The sequence below is a fragment of the Lolium rigidum genome, chromosome 1, assembly GCF_022539505.1.
Source record: "Lolium rigidum isolate FL_2022 chromosome 1, APGP_CSIRO_Lrig_0.1, whole genome shotgun sequence".
In the NCBI taxonomy this organism is placed as follows: Eukaryota; Viridiplantae; Streptophyta; class Magnoliopsida; order Poales; family Poaceae; genus Lolium; species Lolium rigidum.
This window is the reverse complement of record NC_061508.1, coordinates 194925643-194947416: the sequence shown is the minus strand read 5'-3', so window position 1 is coordinate 194947416 and position 21774 is coordinate 194925643. Positions and strand designations below refer to the sequence as shown.

At 42.2% G+C, this 21774-nt stretch overlaps 2 protein-coding genes across 2 annotated transcripts; both read right to left on the bottom strand.

Annotated features, from left to right (window-relative positions):
• Positions 1–7490: 7490 nt before the first annotated feature.
• LOC124654128 (WAT1-related protein At5g47470-like) lies at positions 7491–9425 on the bottom strand. Its single transcript, XM_047193166.1, has 6 exons — positions 9163–9425; positions 8603–8719; positions 8262–8502; positions 8003–8164; positions 7763–7914; positions 7491–7629 (listed from the first exon to the last, which is right to left on the bottom strand). The coding sequence occupies exons 1-6, from the start codon at positions 9423–9425 to the stop codon at positions 7491–7493; spliced, it is 1074 nt and encodes a 357-aa protein (XP_047049122.1).
• Positions 9426–17731: 8306 nt separating this feature from the next.
• On the bottom strand, positions 17732–20965 carry LOC124654121 (meiotic recombination protein SPO11-2-like). The gene is made up of 11 exons (XM_047193154.1): positions 20882–20965; positions 20669–20755; positions 20250–20379; positions 20019–20156; positions 19845–19933; positions 19591–19719; positions 19406–19500; positions 19253–19315; positions 19091–19167; positions 18891–19018; positions 17732–17926 (listed from the first exon to the last, which is right to left on the bottom strand). The coding sequence occupies exons 1-11, from the start codon at positions 20963–20965 to the stop codon at positions 17792–17794; spliced, it is 1155 nt and encodes a 384-aa protein (XP_047049110.1). The 3' UTR covers positions 17732–17791.
• Positions 20966–21774: the final 809 nt, after the last annotated feature.

Below are 21774 nucleotides of genomic sequence, written 5' to 3'. Positions count from 1 at the left end.
AGATCTGAACAATTATTTTTGGATGGATTGTGCATGGAATCTGCATGATTTGCTTTGTCCACCGTTTGAGTTCATATTTGTGCGATTCAAACATCACGAGAATAATTAGTTCTATCTGATTTGATTGGAAGTATACATGTACAGTGGTTTCAGACTTTCAGCAAAGCTAGAACTTCGCACTGTATTAGAAATCTGCCATTAGGTAACTGAGAGGCGAGCAAAGAGTTCCTCTAGGTCGAACACACATCCCGGATGCATTTGCACTTTACGTTGCCATGTGACCCTCCACAAAGTCTATAAGGATTATAGGTGCAGTTAGCTGCTCTGCGCCCTAATGAAACCCTTCTGCATGTCCTATCTTCGTACACATGCTTCGGTAGATCATGTTGAGAAGATCTACATATATATGTCTGATTGATGCATGTTCCGTGTAAATAACATATTGACTGGGGTACCGTCATATTGTAGCTAATGGTATCGCTTATCTAAAACATTATTTTGAAAGAATATGTATATCGTTTATAAATAGTGTGTGAATTAAGCAGAATAGAAGTCAAGCAGTATGTGAATGTACAGGATCCCAGAATGCACATCTCAAATATACTCATAGAGGTCAATGTTTTGGCTAATGGATGGGTCTTCAGAAATCAAGTTTCCCATATATTTGTTTGGTGCCAACAACTTAAGCTCCTATATTGTGTCCTAATCCTGTCCATTGCATTTTCCCACGGCCCTGTACAAGCATGCCACTACTTGAGTTAGTAGATTTCTATACACAAACCACCATCTCTATGAATCAATCATGGCGGCTAAACACTATTTTCTTACGTCTGTATAGTTTCCCCTTTTATTTATGTATTTTTTTTTGTTCATTTACTCGTGTGTTTTCTGCAAAGGAGAAGTGCTTATAAAGGCCAGCTTTGCTTCCTTGGAACAAGTTAGTTTATCCATCAGCTCAATAGGCATACATGACTTTGCGCTCATTCTATCCGATTAGCAACAATAGCAGATACTCTTTCCCATTTGTTATTATATAATTTTCATAAGTCCACATGTTACTATTTTGATGTTCGATGTTTCCGCCCAATGATTAAATATGTTCTGTTTTATTACTGTGTCGTAGGGAATGGCAGCAAACAACAGGTTATTTACAAGTTTAATTCTATTCTTTTAGTAAGAAAATAGGTTATTTTGTGAGTCCTATATGCCCTTCTTGAATCTGACACAGATTCTTCTCTTTTTTTCTTTGTGGAGGCTACTAGGGTCAACTATGATTGTTTGTGTTTATAATAGTCTATATGCCCTTCTTGAAACTCACTACTTGCAGATGATTTGAATAGTCTTTAAGGCACTCCCTCTTTCCTTGCGAGATCCATCTCGGCCACAATCACAATGCTTGTGGCTCCTTCACATCGCTGAAGGTCACCACCTACTCCACTTTCCTCTCCTTTAGTCTCATTTAAGCTTTCATGTATATTCTGATGCCTGGTTTGTGGGCACAGACAGGACAAATAAATATATTGTTCTCTATTTCCTATTCATAACCAGTCAAGTATTTTGCAGCAATGTCATTGTGCGATTTTTGAACGGTTGGCGTTCGCAAGTGCAAAGTTGATGCATCAACTGTTAAACCTTTCTGGAAAAAAGAATGCTACACACGATCTCAGTGATGTGATAAGCATTTCTTCTATTCAGAATGCCTCTTGGTGCTGTGTTTTTCCACTTCAAACTATGTGACCTGATATATATATTTTCCTTCCGTACGCACAGATGATTTATTTGCTTGAGCTACAGTTTAGATGGCCAGTGCTTAGTACATGTTAAGGTAAGAAATTTGTCTCCTGCGGTCCTGCTTCTTCCTTTTTGTGTCAAGCAAATTTCATGATTATTTGCAGCTATCTGCAATCTCATATTTTCTCTTTATCATCTTAAGCTTAGTTTGGCCCGGTAAAACTTGCAGTCCGTATTGCTCATTAGTTAATTTATAATATTGCAGATTAAGTCAAGTCATTTGATGGTTATGCTTTTCTCTCTCTTTTGTATAGCTGAATGAACAATACTGAGCCCGTTCATGGCCAAGCAGAAACTATATAAATAGTTAATGACTATAGCATATGGTGATATGGGAACTACTTTGTAAGAGTATTTCTTCTAATTTGTTTACTGACCTCGGATGTAACATGCTTAGCATTGAGGCAAGGAAGTTCGGGATAGGGAATCCATCTACTAAGATCCAGTTCATATACGCTGTCAATAGTCTAGAAATATCGAAAATTCTCGGTTTGCTTATATTTTGTAAAAAATAATCCAAGTTCTGTTGTATATTTTTCTCTTACAAGTTTTCTGCCTATCGATGCTCCAATTGTATGACAATTTTAGTATTTCATATATACATGTCAGATCGAATCCTTATTTTGTTCAAAGTCATGATATCATTTATATTTATGGATCATCCTAAATATGAACAATTTGGCTTAGAAACTCATTCTCATGTATCATACTCTTATTCTTTTTTTAGCGCCATGTTTATCTCCCAAGTTAAGACCCCTTAGTCCAATTAGTGTTTTATTAGATATTAAGGAGAGCGGAATCACCCATTTCTAGATGAGTTATTTTTTTCTTCAATACAACATCTCATGTTCTCCTTGCGCTAGGAATTGTTGAACTATAATATAAGTGAAGTGGTTTCACGAGTTCATATGACGCAGACACGTTCGGTTGACTCAGTATACTTACAATCAATCTGTCATGATGTTCTTAACCATCTTATTTTCTCTCTGTCTTAATATATCATTGTTTCTCAGTGAGTGAGATTCCGGATAATGAATTAGGGGAACTTGCCACCGTCGTCTTCACAACATTGGTTTCCTAAACCGTTGTATTGTTCTTTCCTAAATTACTATTAGTGATGGTAGGCAGTGCCACATTGTGTTGACAACTTGGCATACAAAGGATAGTGGTTGGCAAAGTTTGGGTGCTTAGTTTGTTATTAAATATAGCTCAATATTTTCAGCTTTGTGCTCTTGAAGTATCAAATATTGAACAAGAAAGCTGTGCTTGGTCAGTTGTTTGATAATTGTTGAGAGTGGCCTTCATTCTCTTATCCAAATAGTTCATGTTCTACATATTATTTTTCTGACTGTCTTGAAAAAACTTTTTATAATTTTCATGGTACTAGGGTTATCCAGTAACCTGATCTATAATGTGTTTTGTTGGATTTTGTATTTAGATGTTTGAGTTCAGGTGTACTCAAACAGGCGTCCGAGGGTAGAGAAGGTCCTTTTAGGGACAATGTGATTAAGTATCATTTTAAGACCGATCTAAAAAAAACACTGTCTTATTTTCATCATTTGATATATTTTAGGACTTCGGGTTTTTCTAAACATTCGTGGTGATGACTCCTATAATTTTCTTTTATAACATACTCTGTATGTATCTTTTGCCATGTGCGTTACTTTTATAGGATTTCTATGTTATTCAATATTCGGGAAATAATTTAGTTCTTGAAGTTACATGCATGATCGTTTTCCCCATCTTACCCATTCTTCCATGTTTTTAAACATATACCGTATCCTTATTATTCATGTATTTCTCATATTCAATCCGTAACGGGCTCCAAAAAATATATGCAAAAGTTCTTGGTACCACACTATTTGTGAGACGATGTCTCTTAATTAAGTGAACTTCTGAATGTTTTGAAGGTTTGTTCAACCTACCTATCAAGAATTTGTCCTCTTTTTCCACACACTTATTAACAACGATGAATGTGCAAAATGGTATGTGACATGTTCCTTTCGGTGGCCATTTAGATTCCTGAACAAAATACAATCGTATTTTGCATATTTGTGGCTAAGTGGAAGTTCTGGTTGTTTGCTATTTAACCTTTACATTGTAGGTTCACTTTTGACCTATCCTTTTCTAGATCCTTTTCTTCTTAACGTCTACCTGTTTGCTGCACAGTTATGGATCATGTCATTTTGATTCATCCGTGCTTATTTGGAAATTAGCTTTATTCCCTCATGAAGTTATGTTTCCTTTCCTCTCCAAACATACGAGGACACATCCTCTTTGTGGACAATAACAGCTGATGGGGTCCTTCCTAATTAAGCCAATGACTTAATTTTACAACATCAACAACTAGCTGGAGTTCAGGTTGATATGGTTCAGTTACGGATTGTAGTTTCGTCAGTGCAGAACCAACCATCGACAAGGCTGAACTCTTGCCATGACAGTGATTAAAAGCTCAGTCAGGCCATTTGTGCTTAATGTATGTTTTGCTTCTCTCCTGATGTACCATAGAAATTTACCTGTCTCTTAATCTAATACATGTAACAAAGATGGATAAGATGATTTGATTATAGACAAGCTATTTAAAATTTGTAGATATACTTCCTGAAATTCAGTTATGTCAGCTCAATATTACAGTACATCACTGATACATATGATATCCTCCTCTATTCGACATGTCACTTGAAGGGCTTGGGTGTTGATGTTGTATTCAGTCACACCGTTATTCAGTTTGAGAAGATATACATTTTGTTGGCGCTTAGCTAATTATTTTTCTGAGGAACTTTATGTATACATGTTTCCAGGAGATGGCCCATTGTTAGCCTTTTCTGTTAGTGTTGCTTACTTATTTTTTATTCTCCAAGTACATTTTTTATCAGTTCACTGATGTGCACACATTCACTATTAAGTTTGCTTTATGATGTTCTGGCGGCATTACTTTGCAGATGGGAATGGTATTATTTGCATGTTTATAGACTGTTTATGGAGATTGTGCTTACAAATTGTAAAATTAAACGGTAATAGTAAAGATCGGCGCGGCAAGACGCGCAAGGTCCTTCTAGGACCTTGCCAAATTCGAAGGAACAATTAACTCTGTAATGAAGCCGACTGTTTGGAGCAATTGCCAAGAGCAGCAAATGATCCCAAAACATAGACAAATTTACATAGAGAAAAGATGGAAACGACTACGTTTGAGCAGCAAGGTGTGAGAAATTGACCGCCCAGTCATGAATATGGGCTTTCTAGCTGTGATTAGAGCACCGATTCTTCCAAAGGAACAAGTCATTAGCACATCTTCCCCCGGTAACGGTTCGGCGGTGGTACGCATGATCCGCATCGCTGTCCTCTTTCCTGGTGATTTGGTAGGAGGGATTGGCGGCGTGGAGGCTGCTGATCTTGCTTTGTTTTTGTGGCGGTACTCTGGTTTCTCACATGCGAGGATGAAGATCTTTCGGAGGCTAGTTTGATTTGATCTGGCTAGAGAGATGAGTTCCGGAAAGCTCCGCTAGCGAATGGAACAATACATCTTTTGCCTGGAGTTTGCTGTATCGGGTGGTATTCGGTCGCGCACACCCACATTTTTATTCCGACCCGTTTGGTTCCGGAGGGAGCGGCGCGAAGCTCTATTCTGTGTTGACATCAGGTGACTTTTTGTCCTTAGTGAAGTCAGAAGAAGGAATATCTTGAAGGCCGGATTGGTGGACTGACTAAAGGAGGTTCGAGTCTCCGTGATGCTGAGGGATCTGCTTGGCGTTCCGGGCTCGGCAACAGTGGTATGCATGTGGGGGCGGCAGCACAGGAAAAGTTTAGAGTCTTACCTCTCAGGGTGAGAACCCAAGGTCTGGTCTTAACTGTTGCGCCTGACAATGATCTCGTTGGAGGCATTGTTTTGAGAGTGGGGACTATCTTCAGCGTGAAAACCTAAGACCTTTGGTCAGGTGACGACGACGTGTGCATTGTTTCCTTCTTGGAGGCGTCGCTTTTGGAAAGTCTGTACTTCAGATGTTGTCAGGGTGGTGGTTGTTTTGCTGTTGCTAGGTCTAGAATGCTGTAGCGGAGCTTTTATTTCTTAGTTTTCTTTACTCTTTTTTGGGTGTGTGTATTCGTACTGCCACTAGGGTGGGACGTTGTTGGGTGTAATTGGTATCTTTTGATATTAATATATTCCCTTTATCTAAAAAAAATTCATCAACACATCTAATAAAACTACTGTACTTTCATTTCCTCAACCTCATTCCTGAAAACCTTGGCGTTTCGCTTCTTCCAAATGTTCCCTAGACTCCTAGAGCACAAGATATAACCATAAATTTGACATTGCACAATCAGAATCACTCGGTGAGTCACGAAGGGAGTAGCAGGAACTGACGTAGTTGTGAAGAGAGGGGAGCTGATGTTGTGAAAGACAAGAGTTTATGTTTATGAGGTGACCGACCTGCCAACAACATGTGACACTGACGAATCTGGACGTCGTCTTCGTGCTCCCGTTTTCGTCCATATGGACAGAGGAGGACATTCTCTAGCTAGCTCGACAGATGGTACTCTTGGCCTTCAACAACCTGCGAGTACATTTCCCGCTTTATCACTGTCGTGCTATACATATACATTGAACCTGGACGTATAATTTTTCCACTTGGGGGTCAGGTTAAATTCCCGAAGGAACATACAGAAAGTTACCTCAGATTCGCTTCAGCTTTGACAAACTCTCCTGTATTTTAAATTTCTCGGATGACAGACACGTATGCAGTATGCTAAATTCCATTCGGCTCCCCTCCTCAATTCGGCCGCAATCACGGCCAGGTGCATCTAGCAAGTCTCCTAGCTCTGCACTAGATAGAGAGGATCGCAAGGCAATAGTACGAGGATGAACACACATAAACATTGAACAAAGCAGTCGTAGCGGACGCAGCTTATAAATATGGGAGCTAGCCACAATCTCTGCATTCACCAGCTAATGCGAAGTAGTTCAGCCTTCAGTGTCCCTCGGATGCACAGTCGGTTGTCTCCTGGGGTTCCCTCCAAACACTTCAGCAGCTCAGGACCTCATCTTTCGCATGAGCAATGCGAAGACGTCTGCCATGGCCTAGCTCGTGAAGTGTTTGGGGGAACTCTAGTTGGCACCCGGCATTTTATCCAACGGAAAATAAGGTTGGACCCTCGGAGCTCTTCCCAGGTAGCCTTCAGAAGCTGTGTCGCGTTTGTTGCTACGGTGAATTGTGATAATTCAGTTTGTTTAACCTGCTTTTGTCTATTTGTTCTAACATCAGTGGCTGTTTTCTGCGTTAAATTGTGCTGGAACAGGCACTCCGTACCATAGTTTAGCAGCGACAAGCTGAACTTCAGAAGGTCAAGGTTTTCAAGAAAATGTTCTCTGCGTTACATAATTCTAGTCGGGGTGTTCCATAATTTTTGTCGTGGCGTTAGTTCAAATTTCAATTAAAACCACCCCAAAGTTTATGGATCGGAATGAGTAATATTTAAAGCAAGTGCATCCACTAGCACTTGATGATACACCAGCCGAAGCAACACCTAAAACCTGCTACTGTAGCGAATCCGAAAAAACTCAACTTTGACTGGTGTTTTAAGTACATCTAAACAGTATCCTCTCAAAGGGAAAGTCAAACCGTGAACATGATCAGTGTAGATTCGGGTACAACCTGCAACACTAACAGTTTGCGTCCAAGCAATCGATTTTGCCCAACTCATCATTGCAAGAACGGCCTCTCGACGTCAGATTCAGTCTCGTCAGACAGCGGTGCGAGCTCGGCGAACATCTTGTCCTCCCTGTTCTTGGCCCATAGCACCACATAGAGGCCGGCAAACATCAGCACAATCCCCACTAGACTGAAGCGAAAAATCAATATGATCATGTTAGATGTCAATTCACCAGTTTTATGCTCCGTTTTTCACAATGTTAGAACTTGCACTGAAATTTTTGTTTTTGCTCTACAGGTGTGCATGGCAAGTAAAGACCTACCATCCGGTGCCGATCCATTGCCTGAAGAGGATGAAAGAAATGAACGCCGAGAATACGGTCTGGAACGGGCTGAACATGGACACCAGGACAGGGCCCTTGCGACCGATGCTCGACACCTGGAACGTCGTGCACAGGCCGATCACACCGCCTCCCTGCAGCAGCATTGGCAGCCAGCAGGTTCAGTCTCCGGAGCAATGCAGGTCATATACAGAAATCATGAGTGAGATGCACCGTACATACCACAAGCGCGATTTCACCGACGATTCTCGGGACGTTCTCCGCCGTGCCTGAGCTGAGCTTTCCCTCCATGATGACCTGGATCATAGCGCTGAAGATTGACCCCATCATGGCGGTGATCACGCAGATCGACAGTGGCGCGGGGAACCTCTTCAAGGTTGCAGCCTGCATTCGCACATCAGGTTCAGGTGATACCAATTTGCCTTAGCAATAAAGTTACTGAACTATGGATAGTGTCTATCAGTGTGCCAGGAGTTTGTACCTGCAGGACAGTGTTGCAAGCGAAGACCGTGACTCCAGACAGCAGGTATAGGCAGCCTAGGATCCACTCTCTGTCGATTTTGACGTTGGAGAGCACTTCGTCGTCCCCGGGAATGGACTTGGGCGCTGTTACGGGATCGGGACTCTTTAGGAAGCTCACGCACATTGCTCCACTGAGGCACACCAACGTGCCCAAGATCTTTGCTCTGGTGTACCTGCACTTCCACTCAAACCTCTCGAACCTGCATAGGAGCATCATGAATTTCCAGCTGCTTGCTCAGTCTGAGACTCTGAATGCTAACAACGTGGGTTTCTGTCTTCACTTAAGACTTGGTTTCTTACCTCAGGCTCGCGGCGATGACAAAGATGAAACCAGGACCGAGATTGGGCATGGCAGAGGCTATCGCCGGTGAGGTCCGTTCGACACCGAGCATCATTAAGACTTGGTATATTGATACCCTAAACAATATCAAGAAACAATGCTCTGTTGATTGCTCTGTAGCATTTCATATTTGAATCTTTACCATGTATTCTTAACTAGAACCGTGAATTTCCAGTACCAGTAGTGACTAGTATAAATATCAATCTTGGACAAATTAAATCCATTCACTGACCTTTGGAGAAATTTAGGCAGAGGAACTGATTTTGTAAAAACATGCTAGTACATGAATTTTCAAATAACTTTTTCGGACGCCAATAAACACGTTTCTATGGTTTTTAGAATAATTTGAAACCAAGCTCTTGGTAATAAATCTAATAAACAAATTATTATATCAGCAACTGAATCTGAAACATCAACGGCTTACGAAGTTGAACTGCAAATTGAAACAAGTTATGCATACATTTCACATTTGTACGTGTAGACGAAAGGGATATATATGGATTGGATATTTGTCTCTCACCCTCCAAGGGAGATTAAGACGAGCTGGATAACCAGCACGGGGCTCCAGCTCTTGGGCCATTTCTTCCTCTCGACGGCCACGGCGAAGGGGAGGACGACGACGGAGGAGGCGGCACAGGCTACAACGATGATGAAGAGCGAGGGGACGCCGGCGGCGAGCAGCCGGTTGAGGAACATCATGTACAGGCCGAAGATGCACTGCACCGCGAACAGCCCGCAGATGGTCAGCACATCGCCCAACGACACGCCGCTAAGCATCATCATCTATCACCGGTGGTCGATCGATCGATCTCCACTGCCGGCCGGCAAGATCAACTAGCTGCTAACTAGCAGCTGTGTACGCAGGGACAAGAAGATACTATCTGTGTATGTGTATGTGGGCAGAATTTAAAGAGAGAGATATGGTAGGAAGGACGCTAGCTAGCTGGTACTACTACTGCCGCACTGGTATGCATTCGTGCTGGCGCGAAGAAGAAGAGTAATAACGGATCAATGTGGGGGTGTGGGGGTTGCACGTACATAACGCACACCGCTTCGAAATATAATTCACTGAAATTAGCGGTCTTGATTTTAGCTATGGTAATCCTACTCAAAATCGGAATGGGGCAATGTACAGAAGAGAAGTGAGAACTTTCTTTCAGAGGTAGAGAAATGTGATCAACTTGGCCACCGGATTGGGACTGTCACCCCTCGGAAATGGTGTCCCATGCGCCGGAGCCGGTCAGCAGCCGGGTGATGAGGTGACTGGTGACACGTGTGTGCGAGACGGTTTCACCCTGGTGCCTTCTGCCTACGTGGCGCAACCACGTCGTTGCTGCATGAACGGCCGCACGTAGCCGACTTCGGCCGCCGCTGCCGGGTGCCTCTCATCACTCATCGGCGCCTAAATAATCAGACGCGAAAGCATGGGACCGGAACATTGCACATGCGGATACGTGACACGTGTAGCCGACAGGGAAGTTACGCATCCAGGATATTCTAGAGCGGATAAGGTCAGTGGAGTGGTGACCATCCTCGGAATCCGTATTTCAGAATGTCCAACGACTCTGAAAATGAAAGAAGATACTTAGAGCAAGTACAATAAGGTAAAGTCAGCTGACTATAAGAGATAAAATATTATAAATTTGCTTAGTTGGAAGAGAGAGATTAGGAGAGAGAAGAGGAGTGGGCTCTTATCTTGTAGCCAGCTCTAGCACGTGCTCCTAAGCACTATGTGAGACTAAAAGGTGGGCCATGTATTGTAAAAGTACTACACTTTTATAGCTCACTATTGTATATGTTGGCTCTAAGTTAGCTATAGATGACATGGCACTTGGCTTATAGCTAGCAGCTGACTACACTATTGGAATTGCTCTTAGACTACTCTAATGGGGGTAGTACTCCCTCTATCCTACTGTAGAGTGTAAGTCATATTTTTAAAAACTATTTGTCTCATAAGCCCCATCTAAAGGCATAATTTTATTTAATGAGGAAGAGAAATGAGTTGCATGCACCAATGAGGGAGAGAAAGAGAATACATGCACCAATGAGAGAGAGAAAGAGGCTGCATGCACCAATGAGAGAGAGAAAATGAGACCAATCAGCTAGTACCTTGAGCCAAGATATTCAAAAATTGTGACTTACAAACTACTACGTAGGACGGAGGGAGTACCATAGGTGTTGTAACATAGAGAGTTTCATTTATTGTTTTGTGGGATCTATAGTAGTACATCAACCTTGTGATCTAGTTGTGGCATGTACTAATATTTAGATATTCCCCTTAATCAACAATTGAGACATCAAACAGGGAACTCAAATGATTCATATATCTGACCGAGATAATTGAGAGACATTAAATAGGAACTGAAATGAACCACCATCAGGTTCACAGATTATGCATTATCCTGAACTGAATAATGCAGTAGCTGAACAATCCATCCCCTGCTATGCTTCATTGCTATTTCCCTTGATCACCTTGTCAAACAGTTGTCAACTTAGAATCTAACTAGTGTCTAATTTTCTTGTCTGATCGTAATTACGAATATGTTGTTTAGAACTAGCCTAATCTTTTTTTGTCTGGTCACAATTACACAAGGAGGATACTTATAAATATATAGTTCGAGGTGACCAAGCTGAGCTATGCCAAAATGGTACATGTATAATGTATTATTCTAAGGATGGTTGAGTTCTTACTATACTGTGTAGTTTACAACTTGACAGTTGACGCTTGCTGCAAAGCATCAGTTTGGTCTCGTATCTCAGTCCAACTGAAATTCAGATCCTGGGTGACGAGTTGATGAATCCGGACATTGCAAAATCAGTTCACAACATCAATCAGATTTAGTATAGTAAATATACTTTTTGGTGATCTTTGATTAATATTTTCATACATCGCTAGACACCAGCTGAGTTTGGGTACATAACTATTAGCTAGCAATAACAGGAAGAACTTGCCATTGATTCAAAGATGGGTTAGTGGAGAAGCTCGTCGGGGCGACGGGGTAGAAGTGCGGCGGTGTCGAGGGGTTTGCGGAGGATCTCGTCGGGCGCCGGGGAACAACTGCGGCGGCGAGCTGGCCGACGGCCGTACATCCTCTGTATACTTGCGGGCACCTGATCTCTCCATGGTGGGTGCGGCGCTCCCGGCCGGCGCTGTTCCTGGCAGACATGTGGGATGGAGGGTGGAGCTGGGAGAAGATGCGGGCATGGAGGTGCCTGGGAACCGGGAAGGAGAGGAGGTGCGGGAGGGAGACGAGCTAGTTGAGGAAGAGAAGGTTGGGGACGGCACACCGGATCATTTCCAGGATAAAATTCCTCGTTTCAAGCGCTAAGTTACGGTATCTACTCATGTTACTGTAAGTTCCTCTCTCTTCTTTAATTGCACGCTACGTCAGCGATTTTGTCTAGCTGGAGTGTATGATACCGGTTATGATACCAGCGTTGGGGCTAGTATTTTAGGTACTCCCTCTCTCTCAATTTACTAGGCGTGTACGTGTACCTAGATCGTCAATTTGATCTATATAATATAAATTATATAACATAAAAGTTATACCATTAGAAAGTATAAAATCTAAAATTTCTAATGATATATTTTTTGTAATATATACTTTATGTTAAGTTGGTTAAATTGACGACCTAGAGATACGTGTAGGACTAGTAAACTGAAACGGAGGTATCATCATCTTAGGTTCATAAAAATGCTGATGTGGCATCTAATTAATGAGGAGAGATAAGATTAGAGTAACATATGTGGATACTGTATCATAGCGCACGTTACAAGAAAAGCTAATGCTAAATAGATCTTGTACACACATTTTGTATTGGGATTCCACAAAACAATAAATTTAGAAGATTATGATACTACTCTATAATACCACCCACTATAATGATAGTATCATAGACAAGTATCATATGCATGATACTACAATATGATACTATGCACTATGTCCAGCCTTAGGTAATCAAAGACATTTTACATTTACACACAAAGTTTACCAAAAATAGCCATTTTTTGGCATGCTAAAAAGAAAAGTTTCTATGCTCCAAAATATATGTTCACGTCACACAAAAATCATATTTCCTTGTAAAATTTTATGTGCAAACATAAGATGTCGATGATGTGTTTGGTATTTTGGGCTTTATCTGGGGCTCACTGACGCAGTAGTGCGAGTACACTTGACGTTTGGAATAAGCACGAGCCAGAATTGTCATGTTATTTGGTTGCTCGGGCTGCATGGTTTAGGTTAAAAATATCATTTTTTTGTTTGCCTGTAGCCAACCCTAAATATCTATGAAGATGAAACTACACATGTTTGGTATCATCCTAGCAAACATAAGATCACCTCTTCTCTACACGAGTAACCTTACCATACTATCTCTCCCTATCACATAGAAATAGTTCGTGAATTCATCCCTAGCCACTACGGATAGTAGTTCATAATAATATTCCCTAACTATAGGGGAGTTCAATAAAGGGAGATCACATGTTAGTTCAACATACAAGGATTAAAGAGGGATTCAACAAAGATGGGATCAAAGGGGTTCTTCTTCACTTCTTATTCTTTACTTCACTACTTCACTTGTTCTTCTCCTTCTTAAATGATGGTGTGGCCTCTAGTCTCCTATATTACGTTTGCCCACTCGCACATATTCTCCTTCCAGACTTCATTGTCGCCTGCCTCCACGTCATGACCGGTCTCAACTTCATCAAAAGTGACAACACCTTGGAAGAAGTTATCCTCGCCCCAACCAAAGATCCAGTTGTGAAGAATGCAGCAAGCAAGGGCAAGCAAGGACCAGCTTCACTTGAGTGTCAAAGTGTGGAAATGTTTCTGGCCAAGAACCATGAACATATTCTTCAATACAGCAAAGGCCCTCCTAATGGTGACTCTAAGACTTGAGTGTCTCAGATTGAACACCTCTTTCGCATTCTGAGGCGGTTCCTTGGACTAAACTCGTTGAGGTTGTACCTTGTTTCCCGAAGGGAGGTAGAATACCAGATCGACATGCATATCCAACATCTCCAAGGTAGAACGTACCATCAGGGATTTACAATCCATCAGGCCTTGATAAGCTGTCAGATATGGTGCTTGCATCATGAGCTGGACCCTCCCAACCAGCAAGCACGTATGTAAACATCACATCAAAATCCACAACTGCTAGCATATTATGGTTGGTGTAGTGCTTCCTCCCACGAAATGTTGCAGACATTGCTGCGGGTACCTTTGTAGTCACATGAGTACCATCGATAGCGCCAATGCAATCGTGTCAAACAATGAGTACACAGTCATGTTTCTGACAATATCACACATCTGATAAGTAGAATGAACATGATTTTGTTCTCAGAAAGAAATACGGGAACCACATGTAGCTGCTCTTGATCTTAGGTGGTGTGTTGTTTGATGGTGGCTTGATCATTTCACCTCTGTGCTCCCCAACTGCGCAACACCTACTCGATGTACCGACAGATAGTCTCCGTGGATCGCCTGAATGTGTTATGGATCACTCTGAACCTATGATTATGACCCACGGCACGAAGAAACATTACGACTTGTTCTTCGATAGAGGTGTGGATACTATCAACTAGCAGTCCTCTCTCCCTAAACGTTTTCACAAGTGCATAGAAAGAGACTCTTCTCATCCGAAGCATTTGGCTAGCCTCTACATCGTTGCAATTGTAGATGTAGTTTAGGTTGACAATCATCTCCTGATCTCGTTGTAACATAGGACCGTAGGTGACAGGAGGAAAATCAGCACGCCAGACCGTTCTCTTGTGCACGAGCAGGATCTAGGCTTTTTTTAGATGCAGGATCTAGGCTTGAATGCCAACAATGAGTGTTGCGGTGTGATGCACAATCTCTACTCAAACAAGATCTAAACACTACAAACGGTCTTATCGAACCCAACTATTTCTATGTACATGAATCGAACACTACAATAGAGCAGAGGAATTTCCCCTTACCTCTGGCATGGCAGACAATGGAGACGCCGAAAGTCGGAGAAGATGTGCAGAGGCTTCGTCGCGGCTGGGCACGACGACCTTGCTAGGGCGCAGGAGACCGAAGGGAGGAGCTCCTCGTCTAGAGCAAGACCATGGTCAGATGCGCGAGTGCATATCTGGGTCACCGTCGCTGGTGCCAAAATTGGTGAAAGAGAATTTTTGGGAGGGGCTAATGAAGGGGTAACCGAAGAGGGATGTTGCCCCTACCTTTGCCGTGCAACGGCGCCCGAATTTCGCCTTCTCATACCATGTCGCAGCCGAGCGCCCGCGCGAATAGCATTGCCAATTTTCGTCGCGCCCGGGCCTGTCCCTGAAAAAAATGGCTAAATCAGACGTTCCTCCTGGTTCTATCCTAAAGGTGCTTTAAGATCCGTGCCGTAAAAAAAGGTAGAGACCACCAGGCATATAAACGGCCGAAAAATACGTCCTCTATACGAGCTAAGGGGTGTTCAGGATACCAAACGCACCCCAAGATATACACGCAAGAATTTTGTTTGAATTCAAAGACACCATGTCCATACCATCCTCGTCTGTTTTCAATATTCAAGTCCTCCCTCGCGAATTATATTGCTTAGTTTTGATTAAGGCTGAACTTTATAAAATTTCACCAGGTGTACGAAAAAATATCAACATTCCAATAGTTTCTTAGCGATATTAAAAGTTTTCATGATGGTTTTAATTTCAAACCATGAAATATATTTCATACTTATGTATATGGTACTGTGAATTTTGATATAATATTCTGTATGGTTGACTTTGATTTTCTTTTGATATGCAATGTAATTTGCAAGGGAGGGAGTACAAATGGAAGTCTACTTTGATTTGGAACAGAAAAGAGCAATATTAAGGCAACGTGCCTTAGCGTGCAGTTAAAATATGGTAACGGAGCCATCACGTGATGCAACCACGTGAGATTCGTTTTCGTTTTCAAACTTTAAAATATTTTATATTTTAAATGATAAATTAAAATTTTGATCCATTGTTAGTTTTGTCGTGGTGAGATCTTTGAAGTTGGATCACATGTTTATATATTTTGAATCTTTTACATGTTTAGAGTAGGTCAAATACTCGCTTCCAAGACATGTAAATCATTACTGTGACAAAGAAAAACAAAAAGATAATCTGTGGCAACTAACAACAAAAAATATAGTGAAAATAAATCTAAACGAGATCTTGTTTTAGAGTACTCCTCGAGACAAACTCAACGTGAAAAAGGCTCGCCACTTAAATTAACGGTTTAAAAATACTCCCTTCGATCTATATTATTTGATGTTAAAGTGGATGTATCTATGTACAATTAAAATATGTCTAGATACATCTATATTAGCATTAAATAATATAAATCGGAGGTAGTAATTTATTTCAAATTTTTTGATGCGGAAAGATTTTTTTGTATGCATCCATGTACTCCCTCCGTCCCAAAATGTAAGGCGCCTAAGGATTAGTCAAAAGTCAACGTCTTTTAAGTTTGACCAAGTTTATACATAAAAATATGAACATTTGCAATACTGAACCAACATCAATAAATTCACCATCAAGTATATTTTCTTAATATGTCCATTCGATATTGTAGATGTAAATTTATTTTCCTAAATATTTGATCAAATTTTTTAATGTTTGATTTTTGACCAATCCTTAAACGCCTTACATTTTTTTTTTTGAGATGGAAAGGTACTTTCATTACGAAATAACCAGGTCTTTGGCAATAAAAGCCATTACATCAGGAGGGATTTCAGATGGCCCAAACACTTGGTAATCAGTATTACACATAACTCCTAATGCAGCCAGCTTATCAGCTGGTCTGTTACAAGCCCTAGGACAGTAAACTACATTCGAATCAGGGAACGCCAGACGGATTAAAAACCTTGCTTGTTTGAACAGGGGCCCCAACCAGGATAGATCAAGCTCAGATGACTTCATGCCTTGGACTAGAGCCTCACAATCAGTGGAGAAAGTAGCTCTTTCTAAGCCAAACTGCTCAGCAATTGGAATGGTGTTGATCAGCGCCATGAGCTCCGCCTGTAACGCCTCTGACACAGAGGGGATGCTTCCGCATGCCGCGAAGACCGCATAAACGCCTTACATTTTGTAACGGAGGGAGTAGTTGCCACCTTCACTTTTAGGACGTCTTTAATGGATGGACCACCGCAAACTGACAGATTGTATCCTTCAATGTTCACGCGTGGCCTAAAAAGAGCCTCAACGGCCAACCACAAACAAACCGTGTGGTCGTTTGTGTCCGGTTGAACACATTTCCAGCCCAAATGTGGATTAAGTTTGCGGTCTCCACAAAACAGTGCATGTTCTCTTCTAGAAAATTTGGATGCGGAAAAATTTCTTGCCTGCATTTTATTGACACCTCCGCTCTTATAAAACTGAAGTTTAACTCTCATGCCGTCATGCGCGCCGTACATGCGATGTATGCAGGGCATCCTCCCCATAGAAAATAGTAGTAAACACAAAGGATTTAAGATGTTTTCCTACGGGTGAGATGATTAGAGATATAAAATAGTGGACTAGAGATGTTTTTCTACGGGTGAGATGATTAGAGATGTTCGATTATGCAGAGCAAAAATATTGCAATGCTTCTAGAATTTAAGAGGTCAGAGTGGATTGAATTTTTCTAGTACTAGCAAAACCTAATGTAAATTTATTGCTATAAAAGATATGATGGTCTATAATCCTACGAATAGAACCAGCATACATTTTTCTAAAGAGATTAGAATCTTTAAATATTCTATTCCCTTTTGCCCTAAATAATGTTGCACATTTATGTAAAATATAGGCTAAATATGTCTAAATTCAATGAACATGCGACAAGTATTTGGTCCTTTGACACGAGTTGAATTGGATGCATGTTACCTTCTCCTTACGGGGAATATAAATTCGTGGGACTTATCTGATCGCATCTTACCGTCATTTACCTATTCCGCTCCTAATCAAAGCACATGTTGTGTTCTTGTATGAGCCAGCGCGCTCACGTGCATAATAACCTCGACATTGTTTTGAGCACTATCGGCGATCGAAGAGGCATACGGTACGCTAACATTCTAACAATATCCCCGAAGAAAAACTGGGGCAGACTGTCATGCAACCACCATTCCACCAGAGAGAAAACTAGACAGACAAGCAACCCTACACTGCATTATTGTCAAATGTAATCTCCCTGTACAATTTTCTTAGCGATGTACTTCCCCAGGAAATCGAATCCGTGGCAATAGAGAGCTTCGATCTCGGCACGCTTGCCAGTGTCAAGCATCAGTGTCAGCTCTGCCCTGTGCTTCTCCTGCACACGAAACACCACCTTAATTTATGCAAGGGACAGCAAGACGGACACTGAATCCAACATTATTCTGCTTTTACTGCACACTAGGATTGAGCTCGGACAGCCCCAGATTGCACCCCCAACACTCACACCCCAGCACCCTTCCTTCACACCCCGCCTCCACCCCGCATCACTGTCAGCTCCGGCTTGAATTGCGTCTCACCTTTGATGACACATCCTTGTCACTGCTGGCTTAGGCTCTAATCGGGTACCGCCTCTGCCCAAAGCCGCCACATCCATGTTGTCGCAGGCTACGGCTCATGCTCATGGAATCAAAGAAGATGAGAGAGGGAGAGGAGATATTTTGCAACAAAATTTTGATTTGGGCGATAGGGAGCTAGCAAATCAGTTAAACTGCGCAGTCGTCTTAAAGCTTGGCGGCATACCGGGGTGGGAGGGCTAATGCATTAGGCAGTCTCCTTGGTGGTGTACCAGAATTCAGAGAAGACAGTAATTGATTGAACACATCAGCATAGTTCCCAACATACATAAAGTTTTAGATGACTTGCAATGAGAATACTGGTTTTGTGTTCGGGATGATCAGTTGATTGAACACATCAGCATAATTCAACTAAACCTTTTCGTAACAAATGAAACCTGAGACGAGAAGCTTGGTGCTGCTGTACTGCTTCCTGATACATTGCCTAAAATTGACATACGCCCCATACTCGGCCGTGGAATATTCTCAGCAAGATGTTGGTGCATTTTATAACTCTTCATTTTGAGAGCCATGATTATGGTAAAATAATCGAACTGTCATAATTTTATCTGCTGACACATGAATTCACTTTAGAATCTACTATTATCTGAAGGATATGTATACAATGGCCGTGTAAATTTGTAGTGATTGTATATTTGTACTATAATTAGAGTATGTTATTTTCAGTACTGCATACTCTGAAAAGTTGAGGAATAGTAGACGCACCTGCAAAAACTTAGATGACAGCAAGCTTTTGGCGATCTGCAAATCACGAGGCTTCAGCTCTTGAAACGCACTCTGAGGGATAAGTTGCAGATCATCTCCTCGTAGGCCAAGCCATTTTACATTGCAAGCTGGAAACAAAGAATACTCATTAATAGAATTTAGAAATATGGGCTTTCAAGCTTTGACAATGCAAAAAATACCATATCTGTACGATTCCAACCCCATTGATATGCTTCCGTATTTGTATGTGCACAGTATGGCAAGCCCTGCAGGGTTCCTGAATTGGAAATAAACCTACTAGCTTTATCTGGGATATAAACAACCAGGAAATTGTACAAATCAGCATTAGAAAAGGGCCTAACCAGTCCACTAATGCAAAAATTGGCATATTTGGAAAAGTCTGGCTCAGTCGATGCAAGATGAACCTGTTTCAGAATATTCAAAGATAAAATGGAATAAGTACGAGTAATTAGTATTGTCGACAATGTCACGGGATTAGATTACAGGTACAGAACCTTGTGGCGATGTCAGGATATCCTTTTGCAGTGATGATGATACATGGAAGCTGATTATATAAGCGGTCTTCAGCCAGCCTCTGAAATATGGCATCCTATTTCAAATAATGAGGGCTGTCAGCTAGAAGCAAATTTCATGGACTACATCACTACACTAATTTATTGTAAAAAGAACAAAATGGTACCTTCTCCACTACAATGAGATATCGGGCATCCGAATGCAAATTTAATTTTCCCAGTTCGTTCAGATCTCCAGTAATGGCATGCCCAGAAGGTCCAAGAATGGAACAGTCAATGCGTTCTTCCTCCGGCTCCTAAGGTGAAAACAAAGTTCAGGCTGTTGTGGCTTCATGAACAGACAACAAGAGTTTTTTATTGATCCCCTTAACAGACAGCACAAGTTTCTATCATGTAAAACATATTTTTAGCATACACACACATGCAACACAAGCCGTCCAATCAGTGCCCCTCTACTTGACGCCATGATTCCTAAGCTCTGCCTTGTGCAACGGAGCAATGAAACAACATCTGCACAGGAGCAAAGCGAAAAGCTGAGTATGTAATTACATGATGATGAAACGAGAACCAAGTGGACTATTTGAATTTTCAAGACCTTGAATGCTTTGGTTGACATGACGCTGACAACTGAAGTACTCGGGCGAGTCAGATAGAAGCTTGTAGAACAACTCCCTCTGGGTGACTAGCTTCCCCTCACCCAAGATCTTGTAGCACATCTCCATGACCTTCCATACTGTTGAGGATACGTAACCATTTTAGACGCCTAAAAAGATGTGGCCAAACATGAAGAATGCAGTCGCGAGATATTGCAGAAATCCACAGGAACCTCTCACGAATGCCCTGGCATCATTTTCTCTCGTCAGTGACCTCTTGCAGAAGGCGTAGGACAGATAAACTGACGAAACGTCACTCAGCAAGCCGCTGCGCAGGCTGCAGTTGGCAGACTTCCGGGCAATCTGCCGTGCCGACAACACTTAAGTAAGAAAGGCGCGATGAATTTATGGATGAAACATATATATCTGTGCCAATCATAGTGACTGGCAGCTACATCTACAGGTTATGCAAAGCCTTTTGAGGATACAGCGAGAGTCGATATGAACAACCATCACCTTAAACAGGTAAATAGGATACTACATGAATTTCAAAATATGGGACATAATGACAGCACAACAAACATTCACTGAACCAGGCAGCACAGGCACCGATAATAAAAAATGGGGGTTGGGGTTTTGTCAGCCGCCGTACCAGGGGGAGAATGGAGATGGACGGAGAAGATGGAGACGAGAGCGCGGCGAGGAAGTTGAGCACCGCCACCTCGATCCTTGCCCTGACCTATCGAGTTCGCCACACGCGCGCGCGCACACACACCATGTAAATTTGGGCAGGGGGCAGTGGCGATGCTAGGGGACGTGGGAAGTGGGGGGGGGGGGGGGGGGGCTGGAGCGGAGTGAGACCAACCTCGGGGGCAGAGAGGACGTCGGCGGAGCAGAGACGGCGGTCGGCGCCGAAGAGCGACGCGGCCGCCACGTCCGTCTCCGCCATCGCGCCGCGCTTCCTCCAGGGAGACTGGGAGAGGCGATGACAGCTGGGCCTGCTAGAGCCTCTGTTCATGGTCTGGGCTGGGGCGAAGTGCCCCCCTTGGAGTAGAGCTGGGTATGGGCAGCCCGGCCCGAAAATCCTAGGCCGAGTCGGGCTTGATATTTGAGCCCAAATGTCGGGCCAGGCCGGGCTTGGGCTTGCAGTTTTCAGAATTTAGTTAATGATCGGGCTGGGTCGGGCATTTGCTGGTTCAGGCTCGATTTACAGGCATGACAGTCGGGCTAGGTCGAGCTTCTGCGGGTTCGGGCTCGATTTACAGGCCTGACGGTCAAGCCAGGCTCGGCCTTGACTTTTTAGCGTTGGGCTTTTTCAGGCCTGGCCCGTGGCCCGACTTGAGTTTAGCCTAGGTGTACCTTGGAGCAACTCCAGCGCATCCATCGGGAATTCCTATATGCCGACCAGGTCGGCACATGCACATGCACCGCGCCGCACCCCCCCCCAATAGTGTGAGCCGGCCTGCTTAGGCGAGTTTTCCCTGTTTTTCTCCTTTTTCTTTTTCTTTTCTTTTTTGTTTTCTTTTTTAGTGTTTCTTTTTTTAGTCTCTTGTTTTATTTTTCTGTTTAAAAATAGTTTGAACGAATTTAAAAATGTTCAAGTTTGACAAAAATTGAACAAATTTTACAAATTTGACCGAAATTTCCAAATTTGAATGAATTTTCCAAATTTAAATTAATTTTCCAAATTTGAACAAATTTTAAATTTTGAACATTTTTTAAATATAAACGAATTTCGAAATTAGAACAAAAAATTTA

Excerpts from the sequence above, each read along its gene's own strand:
- LOC124654128 (XM_047193166.1), bottom strand. The coding sequence starts at position 9,425 with ATGATGATGCTTAGCGGCGTGTCGTTGGGCGATGTGCTGACCATCTGC. Across the intron at positions 8,720-9,162 it reads GTCTTAATCTCCCTTGGAGG|GGTATCAATATACCAAGTCT; the intron begins GTGAGAGACAAA and ends GATATTGTTTAG. Across the intron at positions 7,630-7,762 it reads CAATGGATCGGCACCGGATG|TCTAGTGGGGATTGTGCTGA; the intron begins GTAGGTCTTTAC and ends TTTTCGCTTCAG.
- LOC124654121 (XM_047193154.1), bottom strand. The coding sequence starts at position 20,965 with ATGGCGGAGACGGACGTGGCGGCCGCGTCGCTCTTCGGCGCCGACCGC. Across the intron at positions 20,756-20,881 it reads ACGTCCTCTCTGCCCCCGAG|GTCAGGGCAAGGATCGAGGT; the intron begins GTTGGTCTCACT and ends CGAACTCGATAG. Across the intron at positions 19,934-20,018 it reads TGTCAACCAAAGCATTCAAG|ATGTTGTTTCATTGCTCCGT; the intron begins GTCTTGAAAATT and ends GCTCCTGTGCAG.